Raw genomic sequence first — 13,608 nt, 5'->3', positions numbered from 1 at the left:
AATTTCTGGAGGGGTAGGTTATGCATCAATTACATGTGCTTCTCATATGTTGACAGTCACATGGATTTTGCCGTAAGTCTGAAAGATGTGGTGTGATCCCCTGTTTGGTTCCAGTCATTTCAGAGAATTATGAAGCAGTCTCAACTTAGCTTGTGGGCTTTTTATTAACCAGAGGGTGAGACATTCACACAACAAAAGGGCTTCATACAGACCCTCCCTAAGGTGTTTTTGAAGAATAATGACATTGAGGCTGCTATAGTGTATGTGAGCCACTGTCACTGTAACTGTTCATGTGATATAAAATATCACAGTATACAATCTTGATGGAACTTTATTTGGTCCCTGCTAAAAAAAATGAAAAATGAAATAAAATGGCTGCTACTTTAATCTATATCATTATTCATTATTTATTTTTGTTTACGAGTTTTACATGCTCAGATTGCTGCTGCAAAATGTATTTTCTGTGTGCCCTCTCTTATTAAAATATGCCATGATGTGTTATGTGTGTGACATTTCATTTTCTTACAATAATTTTGCTGTTAACATGCCTCAGGAGATAACATCAATTGCAGCAGACTCACCAAGCCTGCTCAGTCGCACACAGTACGGAACTGACACGCCACAGAGCATAGGAATGTAGATTGTGTTTCAACTGCATCAGTAGGTTATTCGCTGAGTTGATTCCCTGATTTGTTATGTTGGGCACCAAGCGGCACCCTCAGGCTGCCTGTACGCTGTGATTGATCTGAGACACATGGGCTGTGATGGACAGGTAGCAGGGCATAACTCCCTTCCTCTGATCGTGGTTGTAGTTCCTGCAGCTCCTCACCTCCTGGTGCACAATGCTCTGGCTCACTCAGAGGGGGAGCTGACAGGTAGATGTGCAGAAACCCCCCGCTGCACAGAGCTGCAGGTGAAATAAACCTGTGTGTGTCTGTGATAGGCTATTTCAGTCACTCAGCATCTCACTGAGAGCAGTTTAGGGTGGAATACACCTGCAGTCTTCCATGAAATGCAAGGTCTCTTTGTGTCTGTGTGTGTGTGTGGTAGGCAGAAGTTGAATTGAAGTCTTCAACAACATATAGCCGCGTGTGTGTGTGTGTCTGTCTGTGTGTGTGTGTGTGTGTGTGTGTGTTGTATCCTCCCACTTAGCCGTGGTACCATGTCCATCAGCGAGCTGCATAGAGAGACATTGTGGCGATCAAAGTTAAGTTCTCTCTCTTCCTCTCTGCGTTGCTCCCTTCTTCAGCCTGCCCCAGCGGATGGAGAGAAACACTAATGGCTGCTCGTTATAGAGAAACACAGAAATGAAACAGGCCTTAATGAGTTGTTTTCTGTTTTGTATTTTTCTCAGGGGGTCATTGTTATTGGTGAGAAATTGATTGGCAGCTAGCCCGCACCCATACTTGCTCTGCAATATTCTGGGCGATAGCAGAGTCGGTGCAGAAACGGAATCTTTGTTTCTATGTTGTGCAGCTGCAGGGTGTGCATGCATGTGGGCAAGTGTCTTTGCATAAGGGAGTTGGTAAGTCTGCAGGTTGCTAAGGGTTGTGTATACTGTAGGTTTGAGAGAGACAAACATCAGGAATCCCAAATTGCCCACTTGCTCCTATGCAAAGTGGGTCGAGCAAGCAGTCTTCAAAGACAACTGTTTGCATTTTTGAAGGTTTACTTAGGATGTTTACTTCTCAGAAACCATACAACCAGGCAGTTCAGGTATGCAGTGGGTGTAAGAATTATGCTGTGAAACAGTATAGAAACTATAGTATCACTTTGTACATCTCTGTGCTCTTGGAAGCCATTTTGCATTCACATTAGATTGTACTGTATTGCTGCCTGCTGAAAGAGCGAATTATTTGTATAGGATGCTACCATGGGTTGGTGAAAGCAATAACGTAATGCTGATGCGATTGAAGATAGTCACTGATATAATGCATACGTATGATTCTGGCTTATCCAGTGAATGAAATACCTGACAATTTTAAAGTAGTTCACATTAAAACAAAAATCCAGTTTAAAGTAAACTAAAGGCACTCAATCTACAGAGAAGTATTACCCATCCGCAACTCAAAGGTGCTTTTTAGCTTATTTTATCTCACTGTTTTTTTGTTTTTTTACCGCACATTTACTCCTTGATTCAGGTCCAGCAGCAACAAGGAGCTATTTTCAGTAACCTCTGTTTGATAAATTCACTGTACACTACTTGCCCAGCACCAAACACAAAATGGACAGTTAGCTGTTGAAAAAAGTGGAACATTAAGCAAATAGAAAGACATATATTTTTTCTTTGGGGTTGGTGGAGACCAAACCAGAGATTAAAGGCGAGTGAAAACTGTTCTTTCACACATACAATAGACAGAAACTCCAAATGGATGCTAATGTTGATCCATGTCTGCAGGATAAGATGTATGTTTCACAACACATTGGCCTTTGTGAGATTTCGTTTTTTTTTTTAAAGGATAGATGTAGAGCATATATATAAGAAGAGACATCTTTGTGTTGCAGACACTTTTTGACATAAGATGGTGTAAATTTACATGTAATTCTCAAATATTGCAGCTTTACACAGCCAAAAAAACATTCCAATTCAAATGCATGTGCAATCTGTGCTCCCTTTCCAAAAGATACATCAACCACCTACCCTACCGTTATTAAAAGGTCTTCAAATTTCTCCGCTGCTAGGTAGGAGTAGAACCATGTTTAGCACTATTCATATGCAGCTGGTAATAATCTATGCATCAAGCAGCAGCACCCTGTCTGCAATTGGTAGATAAAGGGCAGCTGGCATGCTCCAAGGCCAGGCTGAGTATCAAACAACAGCTTGTTCCCTCTACAAGAACCCCTGAAAGTAGCGAGGCTCCATCCATGATTATAGCCTGTCCAACTGTAGCACCAATAGTGACTCAAGATGAGAAAAGATTGCAATATTATTTCAAATTGGGAGAGAAAAACTATGTATTTTACCGTGGTTCAAGCCAATCCTCTGAGCCTGAGGTAGAAACCACATGATGCCATTCATCAGAAACACTTAACAGGCCACACAATTTAGCATTTATAAGCAGCAGCATACAATTTAAAGGCATCATAAGGCAGTTGAACACAGTTGTATGGACATGGGTATAGTATATGGGTTTATTTATGTACAGTTGTTTTCAACAATTTAACTTCTTTGTGATTTCTCCCTCCAGCTAGGAGAATAACTTTGCACAATATTATGAAAAACATTGTGTTTCTCCACCAATTTAAATAACTGCGCAATCCTTTTTCCTCACATCCCTTTTTCAAGCACTGTGGTTTGACATTTTCTCATTCGTGTTCCAAAGAGTGGTGCGTAAGAGTCACTTAGAGGTTGTGCAGATATGTTTTATGCCTGGCCAGGAAAAGACCTGAATATGAGCCTCCTTGTGAGGGGAACACTTTGCCCACTTTAAGATCACAACAATGTGCTGTATTTTTTGCTTTTCAAAAGGCAGAAAACAACTGTTCAGATTGGTGCATGTAGTCTTTGCATGGACTTTATTAGGTGTGGCTTCTGTTGGATCGTCATCCTTTTTTTTGAATGCACCTGCATGCAGCAGCCATGTGTTGTTCCTCCTTTGCTTACCCTTAGCATGTGTTTTTGTGGCATTGCAGGGAGTTTGGCCGCTGGAAGGTGAACAGCTTGGTGCTGGAGAGACAAGAGAACAATGGCTTTTCCTTGCCACTGGACCCTGAGTTCCTCCAGACCATTAGGCAGCTGGGCAGGAGGCCCAGTCTCAACGCCATCACCGACAACATTATCAGGAAATATGGAACCCACTTCCTGCTCTCCGCTACACTGGGAGGTAAATTAAGTAACCAGATTGTTTTTATCTGTGATTTTATTGACCTACCTTAACACAAGGGAGATATGAGATTTTACAAGGTGAGGTTTGGTTTACCCATGTGCCCCTTTTCCACAACAGAAAACCTTCCAGGAAGCATTTTATGACTTGAGGAACTTTTCCAGTACCTCAACTTGAGGACCCAGGGGCTTAATTCAGTAGTAACTGAAACCACATTTTAATACAGTGTATTTTCCCATTGTTTCAAACACTCACTTGAATTTCATTACTTTGGAGTCCTCTCAACATGTAATTTCCGACATCCATTCAAACATCACAGTCATGCAGCAATAAATGGCAAATAACGTGATGAATCATAAAAACATGATGCTTTCCATAACCTGTCTAAATAACCCATTATTCCTTCAGATGTGCTGGGAACCCCACATAGGAAAGAGCTAATACTGTCTTTTATCCTCATCACCATCCTCACCATCAGCTGTCAAATGAATGACATAAAATGACACAAAAGAGTAATCTTTTAAAAAAGGGTTAAGACCGAGCAGTTAAACATATTTGAAGCTGTAAAGCTTCTTGTGTGCTCAAACAACTAAATAACTAATTCATTATATATTGTCAGTTGTGACTGTGGGATTCGTTTGTGGTTGTTTAAACTCAAAATCTTGAAGTCACCATTTAAAACCTATGTTTGGAGTGGTTCCCATGCTTCCATAACAATAGACGTAAGTCAGCCAGAGTACTGTAAAGCACAGCAGGGCTTCCATAGCTATCTGCTGCACAATCTCCCCTCAGCCCCTCCGCTAGCTCTTTTCATGTTTTGTCTCTTGTGCATTAACTCTAAAACCAATCATGAATAACAACTATTGTAATAAATTGGAAAGACAATCCTGTTCATCATATATTAGAGACTAAAACAAAATAATACAGCATGGCCTCATATAACCTATATTATTACCTTTAGCCGGTGATGTTACGTTTACCAATGGTCTGGTTCTTTTGAAAGGCTTTTTGGTATGAACGAAGGGAACCAAGTTGTACTTTGTCTTTCTTTTTATTGTTGTGCCCAAATTTCACTGCCTGCCTTAGATCCACAGGGGCTCATGCTTGCTTCACGGTACTTCCCCCCTCCTCCTGTGGTTGTCACAATGACAACCCCACCAGCAGGCTGCAGAATTCACAAACTACTGAAAACACACCAAACATGCTTTTATTTATGTTGTATGTATACAATGTGATTCAAAAGATTTTGCAGATTTCCTTATTGTAACAGGTTTTCATGTCAGTATCTTGGAAAAAAGACAAAATAAAGTTGTTGTAATACAGTTATGCCAATTAAACTGTGATATTCCTGTAAATTAATTTGTATTGGAAACAAATGATTGTGTAACTTCTTTAGGACTCAATAACCCGACAAAGTGAGTTATTAAAAAATCAAAAAAGTAAATCACACTGTGGTGGAGACAAGTGCCAACCTTTATCTTTTCCCAGTGGCAATGTGCTGTGTATTAGTTCCAATGTCTCTCCAAATTAAAACCACATTCCCCATAAAATTTAATGCTGTTAGAAATGATTTTTCAATCGACGCTTCACTCTTTCCACCGTTTGTCAATGCACCGTTCTCTGAAAGCTTTGCCTCTGCTTTTATTGAGTGACTTATTCTATGAGCACTCAATTTGTGCACTATACTGTAGCTGCAGACTTATCACTTAATTGACACAATGCAGACTACAGTATAAAATTACCAGAGGCAGATACATTTCTAATTAGCTTTCCACCTTGCGGAGTACTGTTTGTCGGCCTATATTTGATTGTATAATGAGTGCTGGCAGGTGGGTTAATATTTACCACTACATCATTGAGAACATTATGTGTGTTTATGTTCACAGGGGCTGAGTCATTAATGAAGTGTGTCTGTGTGTGTGTATTCATAGGGGAAGAGTCATTAATGATCTTTGTGGACAAGCGGAAGTTGAGTCGGACATCTGAAGTGAGTGAATCCAATGGCACAGCTGTGACTCTGGAAGCCCTGCACCAGCTGGCTGCCTCCTACTTTATTGACAGGGAGAGCACCCTGCACAAGCTGCACCACATTCAGATCGCCTCCACTGCCATCAAGGTAAAAAGGTTCCTGATCTGAGTCAAATACGAAATCCGCGCCCATTGTTGGATTTTGTTCATGTATGATTGTAGCTATTTTATAGGGACATTCACTTCAGATTTTGTTGGATTAACATATTTATTGTTTGTTTGGAAACATAGCAAGTGATTTTAATTAGCTCACTTATGAAGAATTAAGGAAATCATTGCCAGTATGAAGCCCTTAAATGGGAAACCCTATATTCAGCAGGTTTAGCTCATTTTAATCAGAGCGACCAGGGTCCATGTTTTTTCTCTCTTTGTGGATTTGGCCTTCAAAATTATTAGTTCAACACCCTTTCAACCATTATAGTTTTTATGGCAATCATAAAAACAGTGAGTCATTGAGTTTTTGACCTACATGACACTCATTTATAAACATTACAACAGAATATTATGGGAATATTATGCCATTAAATATTGACTCATAGCGAGGATGGCAACACAATCAAACAATATAACATCTACATAGTTGGTTTGTAGTTTTAAAGCTTTGTAAATTGTGCTGAGTGAAGCTATTGATGCACTCTGGACAGGATACAGTTTTTTTAAGGTGACAACACACCTTTGCAGAGTAAATACAAAACATTCTTGCTTTTTATGTGCTTATATTTTTGAAATATTATTGGTGCTTGTGCTCCCCTATGGAGCTACAATGGTCAGTACTTGCCAAGTACTTCCCACTTTGCTACCAATTACTGTATGGAGCTGGCGACCCATCAATGGGCCCTTAGTGGGCTACTCTGGCCTGCTTCATATGTAGAATATCACCCTGCTGCAGATAATTAAAACATAATTTTCAGGATATGAAGCAGAATGAACCATCTATGTGAATTCATATGAGCCAGGCCCATCCCGGCTACCACCTATGTTATCACTCCATTAAAGGACCGAATCAGTGGTTATCAGCTGCATAGTAATGGGTTAGAAGGTGTCTGCTATACCTACAAGTAGTTTGAGAAGGTGATTATCATCTATCCACACGGTAATGGTCATGGTCATTAGTAGGACCCCTTGTCATCAGTTTTTAATGGTCTTGGAGTCTCGTTCTGAGTACATTTTTTGGTTTAGACAACAAAGCTATATGGTTAGGTTTAGTAAAAGACATACAATACTAATGATTGTTATATAAGAAAGTTAATCTAAAAGTCACAGATGACTTTTGGTTTAACATGAAACGTGAACTCGGGTGTTCAAGTGTGTTTGATCCGTCTAACACCCCAACCTTCCTCCTAATGTGGATACTCCATACCGTCGTACTATGCCACCTTACAGGGCCACGGTCAAACAGTTTAGAGCAACGCGGATGGCTGATTTAGCTTCCTCATAAAACCGATGATAACAAACTACTGAGCAAACTAGGAGGTAAAATAGTCATCGTCAGTCTTAGCTGCAGAACTTGCAGTATATTTAAGATACTTTTTCATATTTTATTGTGAATTTAATTGAATTGTTTTGGGTTTTAATATTTTTTTCAAAGACCGGTCAAAAATTAGTAATGAATATTTCAGCGCCATTGGTCTTTCCTTAATACTCCAGAGAGTGAAACATACTATATAGGCAAATCAATTCACTGATCTACTTGACATTATAGCTGGTCATTATAGCTGGTCAATTCAAAGTATACATTTGTGCATTTTATTGTGCTTTGATGTAGTATGAGAGTTTGGACAAGAGTCAAGATGAAGTACGTTTTACTTCCCTGCTCTTTGCACAGCCTCTTATATAGAACAACATGCTATGCATATCAAGATATGCTTATGATGTAAATATCACCTTGCATCTTTTACTGCTTAATACCTTCAAGGTGTGTTCATTCATCACTGTGTCAGTTGTTATCAAGCAGAATGAATTGGCTGAGCTTGCCCTTCGCACCGCATACTGAATTCTCTTTGCTTTCTGAGATCATTTGTTCCCTCACGTGGCTTAATGTGTTTACACTCGCTCGAGGTAAACAACAGATTAACGTCCCGGATTGTAGGTTATATCAGCAACCTGAAAAAAAACCATCTGTGACACTGTCAGCTTCTTCAGTCTGTTTGTGCTTTCACCTGCCTCTGCAGTGATTAGTGATTGGATGTACCACACCCAAACACATCTGACCTGACTCACAGATCCCTATGTATGCTCTAATATTGCTATAATCTGTGTTTAGATTGGTGGTGGAGCCTGTTTTCTTTTTCTTTTCACTGCTGGGTCATTTGGTAAAATGCCTGGTGTGTGCTTTCATTTCTCAAAGTATTGATGTATTTATTTACTGCATTTTATACATGAATAAAATCCATGACATGATATAAAAACTGACAGGCTACGACCACAGTGACAGTGAAATACCTTTTTAAAACATGGAAGATCTACTTGACCTTTATTTGAATGACAGAATAGTGTCAATTCAAACTTCCACATCATAGATTTTTTTAGGCTTTCGACTGTTTTCTATGACTAGCAGGCCACATTCAAATTATATTAAAACCATATCTATCTATCTATCTATATATCTATCTATCTATATATCTATCTATCTATCTATCTATCTAACATTGTTTTACACTAGCATTATGATCTATAATTTGTTATGTAATTAAAGTCTACCTACCAAAATATCTTGAAAAGATAAAGTAGGTATGGATGTTGGATAGTATGCAGGGTTTTTTGTTCTACGCAAATGTTGCTAAGCTTTTGCTGTGCTGTTGAATGTGGAAATGGCTTGTAGGGAATACTGCATGGTGTGGGCTATTGCATCAACTATAGTTGCTGAATTTTTTTTTTTACCTCGATATAATAAATTAAATGTGAATATACTCTGTCTTAGTATAATATTCCATGAAAATCTGTGATGCAAGCTTACAATTTCCATTCACATGCCTGAACATGCCACGCATAGTACATTAAGCAGTCATCAGCAAGTAGCGAGCTCTAAGACAGAAGAACTCCATTGGAAAAGCAGAAACAGGGTCAATATCCCTCATTCTGACTGTGCAGCTGCAGCTTAAACACTAAATCGCTTGCCTTTTTTTGATCTGCAGCCCATTTTTCATTGACTCGTCCTTAGTGATGTCCTGCGATACAGTCCATCAGATATAAACTGTACATTCTCTAAAGTGAATTGGCACGAGGACGTTGAGCTGATTTGGCAGGCGCCCACTGAACCAAAGTGCTGCTAAAACCCCCTCTGATTGAGATGAATAGAGAAAGAGCCCTCTGGGGTACATTTGTTTGTGAGGCATTTTCAGGTGACTGATGTAAAATATTCACAATTTCAGCAGCCTTAAATTCAGAACATGGGTTTCTTACCTCGCCCCAATGAAGACGGATGCTAAAACAAAGCCGTCTTTAGGACGATCACTGGCCCCCTGGTTTTAAGAGATAACATTTTAAATGCCTCGCCTTAAAACCTGGAGTGCAGCAACACTGGAAAATAATCAGGGACGGGAAAAATAAAATAGGAGTCTGAGGGGAAAAAAAGTGTCTGCTGTTATGGAGTGTGATGAATCAGCCCCTCCATTTCAGTAATTTTCTTTGAGAGGCTCCATCATTTGTCAAACATTTTGTGGATTGGGTGTCATATGCGACTGAACAAAAGAGATGAGGACAGACAGGGCTTATTTAGCAGGCCTTTCAGCCCGGATCCAGGTGCAGCAGTTATGCAGGAAATGCACTTACCTTTGATTTGCGACCCAGGCTCCTCTGTATTGAAGATTCATCAAACTAAAGTTGGGAGGAGAATATCATCGATGGGGAAGATGAGTGATTAGGAATGTTTGACCCAATTCGCCGCGCAATCCTTGGGTGTTCAGTCAGTCGTGCGACGTTCTGCTTCATTTGTTCGCCGTGGAAGACCCAAGTAAGAATCGTGCTTTAGAAATCTGATAATGGCTAACGAAGAAGAGTTGCAATGAACACTGAGTGTGGGGCAGTTTTGATGGCAGGATAAATTAAACAAAATAAAACAAAGCTCTTATCACAAGCATGTATGAATAATTCATTAGAGGCAGATTTTTTTAGCTTCTTCATTATTCAGAAAGGAACATAAATGTCCTTCTTGCTGTCTTTAACCCATTTAACCTTTCACAAAATATATAGGTTTCCTTCCTTTGAGTAGGAAGGGTGAAGAAGCCTCAGATAATATTGTATATAAATACATGGATGATAGCTACTAATTTTAGACTCGTATTTGACTTCGAAGAAAATAAATACACAGAGTCATATTTGCTCTCCTGCCCCCCTTTTCAAGAGACTGGTACTTCCTGTAAAATACCATAGCTTAGCTTCTTTTAGAGAATCTCAGTCAACATAACACCACATACAGTAAATTCCACTTTTGTCTACCAAAGGTTCTACTCTGGTACCCTGTGGCTTCGAGTAGCTTTTCACCAACCCCAACCCCCACCCCCCCAAACGCACAATAATCTCATTCTGATGCTATTTTCTTCCTCTTCCCCTTTTTTCTTGCTTATAGTTTATAGGCTTATCCCTCGCTGGTGACATTAGAGTGTAAGCCAGTGCAACAAAGTGGTCTTAAAACATGCATTGAAATCCTCAAAGACTGAATAAACAGCCGGAAACGTATTTCAGATGCTAATGTGGATTTGCACATTTAGTATGGCGGGATGATTAAGCCAACGACAATTCTTGAAGGTGCTGCAAATGAGGCAGTTTTGAAATGAAATGATGATTTTCATAAAATGTTAATGCTATCATGTACTTTTTTCCCAGCAAGCAGAAAGTGCAGCCATTTAAAGCCCATTGTTGCTCATTCTGACAACACAAGCACTAAGTGACATTTTATGCTTTTTTTTGTGGAATTATTCATATGAGGGATTTGCAGCGGTGATGAATCTTAATCAGTGAAATGCTACCACCTAACTGGTCTTACAATAATATTAAAGCCCTACATTTTTAAATAATGGATGTGCCTCAGAGCCATGGGTATCAGTGGACCATGTTAACAGGCTAAGTGCTGCGTTACCCTGCTGAGGCCCCACACCAGTAACATTGAGACTATCATCCATCTGTAGGCTGTGTAAAATGAGGCATAATCTCATTTAGATAATACTGGTATTTTGTTGCCAACTTAGCATCATTTCCTTTTTTATCATGTCCACTTTCTTCGATTTATCAGATATAAATATTCAGTTCAAGCTTCTCAATGAAATCACAAGTATAGTGGTGACTTCCTTCTAAGTCAATTATGATTATTGTATGATATATTTTACATTTCTTATGAATTAATTAAATTGTACGTGTTCTTGTTTGTCATTACCCTGCCTTCTTTATTTGTTGTGTCATATACTTGCGTTTGGTACAACACCATTATTTCCTGAACAAAGCAGGGTTTTCTCGTTGGAACACTAGACCAACATTATATCTCCCTCGGCTGTAGAAGCTGAGTAAAACTAGCAGGTGAGCAGTGTTAAATCCAGTTAGGATGCCAAGGACAGGCTCTGGCTCTCTCCTGCTCCAACAGTCGAAACGACACGTCCCGAGTCACGGCACTTGTGCACAGTGCCGCTGTGCTGTGTGAGAGTGAAACTATGTCAACTTTCCAAGCAGAAGTGCTCCCCTGAACAATGTGCCTGGCAGCAGACAGCTACATTTTTTACAGACCGTTGACAGAGTGTAATATGAGGCTCAAAAGGATGCTTTCAGGGCTCATTTGCAAACTTTTGCTTGCTGTTTGAATATTCAGGCTGGTGACAAATTAAAGAAAACACCAGAATAAATGGGTGCAGGAACAAAAAATGCAGATGCTTTCATACAGGCAGTTAATGGGAGACACGTTGGAGTAAGCCTTTAGGGCACAAGTGTCAAACTCATTTTAATTCAAGGGCCGCTAGCAATATCGGAATTAATAGTTTTGCCATGGATGTAACGACATTATGGTTTCATAAGGTCACAGTTTCATAACAGTATGAATTGTAGAAGCAACAACATCTATGGTGTCCAGATTCCCACATTGTTGCCCTGTGAAAAGTCCCATAACGTGTGTGTCAGTTTGTTCTGTGTGTCACGTAAAGGTTTGGAATAGCTGTAAAAATGTCAGCCCAAACTGACATTCCAGCCTATCTGCCAAAAATAGTGCCTTATGTCAGCAGCAGAGCCTTTTAGATATCTACAAAATGAGCAGGAAGTTGTTGAAAATGATAGAAGATTGATATCCAATTTGCAAAGCATGCTGTCGAAAAGTGACTGCACAGGGTTCCAGCACTTTGAAAATGTTCCAACTTCATCAAGATAATTATCAATCTCTTTATGTCAAAGTAGAAAAAAATGTAACTAGCTAATGTACAAAGCAGGAACAAAGCAGTTTAAACTTGACCAAGAGCAGTGACGTGCAGTGAGGGTTGGGGTTGGGGAGGCACTGACTCACAAGTCAGATTTACAAACATACAGTAGGATGCCAATAGGATAGGATGAGAGAATAGGAGAGAATAGGATGCTGAAAACCATTTTAAAACACCAGTGCAACTGTATATTGCAGTATATCTTACCTTTACTTGTAAATGATGTCTTGCTTTGACTGAAAGTCCAGCTTTGAAAAATTTCTCAGTTTAGAAATCAAATCCTCCATTTTCAGGGTGAGAAATGACAGCTTGTCGCTAAGCTCTACAGCGTTGCACAGCACACTTCTTGTGTTTACTTTTGCACACAGGTCAGAGTTCAACGTGACCTGGCTGCTCACTATCGCCGCCTTCCTTGAGGCAGAGGTACTGACAAGGGTAGTTCACAACATGTTACTGTCTACTGTCAGAATGTTGTAGGGATATATATAAACTTTGCAAAGCAGCTGAATATCACAGGACTCTGAGTAATGAACATTCTGATACGTCACGTTAGAGGTTAGTTATCTAGTATGACGTATAAAAAAGGCCAGGTTTACATGTTTTATTTGCAGGACCAAAATAATGTTACAATACGGGGACTGGTGTTTTAATTAAAAATTCTTCAGCGTATTTTTCCTTCCATTGTGTCAAATAATAAATCCACCGATTAAAAATCATGAAAACCACGGAACCGTGATATTTCCTTTCAATTTCTAATCTTGATATCACAATCGCGTAGCGTAACAAGACTGTGCGGTTTTGGCTAATCCAAAAAGGAGCAAAGAGGTGGAGCTTGGATGCAGTTGACGCAGGCTAAATGATGACGGTGCCCAACTGTCATTTAAAGTGGCCACTATGCATTACTTTAAGCCTTAATATTTTATAGACTAATAGATGATGAAAATCCACCCCGTACAGTGGTCATGAATGGGGAAATAAGCTAATATTAGCCAAGCTAGTTTTTTGTAAACAGGATTATTTCAGCTACAAAGTTGGGACTTTTATCATGAGGGTCTATAGGGATCGACAGGCTTTTCGTGACAGCCTCCCGTAGCTGCACGCGGACCTTTTTGGAACTTCATTTTCAGCCCCATAGGTTGCTGCTGGATCAAAACACTAAATAAGAGAAGAAAAATGGGATTTATCACGCACAGAGTTCAAGAGACTTGGATACCAAGAAGCACAACAGCTCGAGATGATCAAGCTTCTTACACAGATCATTTTTTCAAAGTTATTTACCACCCATCTGTAGTGGACTTGCTGGACGCTACCTCACGTTTTTCCTCGCTGTGGGGCAATATTGTATAGGCGTATATGCAGATCGT

General features: G+C 39.7%; 1 protein-coding gene across 1 annotated transcript in view; it reads left to right on the top strand.

Annotated features, from left to right (window-relative positions):
- Window positions 1-13,608, top strand: part of brinp3a.1 (bone morphogenetic protein/retinoic acid inducible neural-specific 3a, tandem duplicate 1) — a gene marked incomplete at its 3' end in the record, with an annotated part of 46,366 nt that overhangs the window by 14,836 nt on the left and 17,922 nt on the right. The window contains exons 3-4 of the mRNA XM_083940184.1: window positions 3,634-3,824; window positions 5,756-5,940. Coding sequence (XP_083796310.1) covers window positions 3,634-3,824; window positions 5,756-5,940 — 376 coding nt within the window. The remainder of the gene's footprint in view (window positions 1-3,633; window positions 3,825-5,755; window positions 5,941-13,608) is intronic.

The sequence above is a fragment of the Echiichthys vipera genome (assembly GCF_963691815.1).
Source record: "Echiichthys vipera genome assembly, chromosome: 3".
NCBI classification, from domain to species: Eukaryota; Metazoa; Chordata; class Actinopteri; order Perciformes; family Trachinidae; genus Echiichthys; species Echiichthys vipera.
The sequence above is the reverse complement of the archived record's forward strand: the minus strand, read 5'-3'. Positions and strand labels throughout refer to the sequence as shown.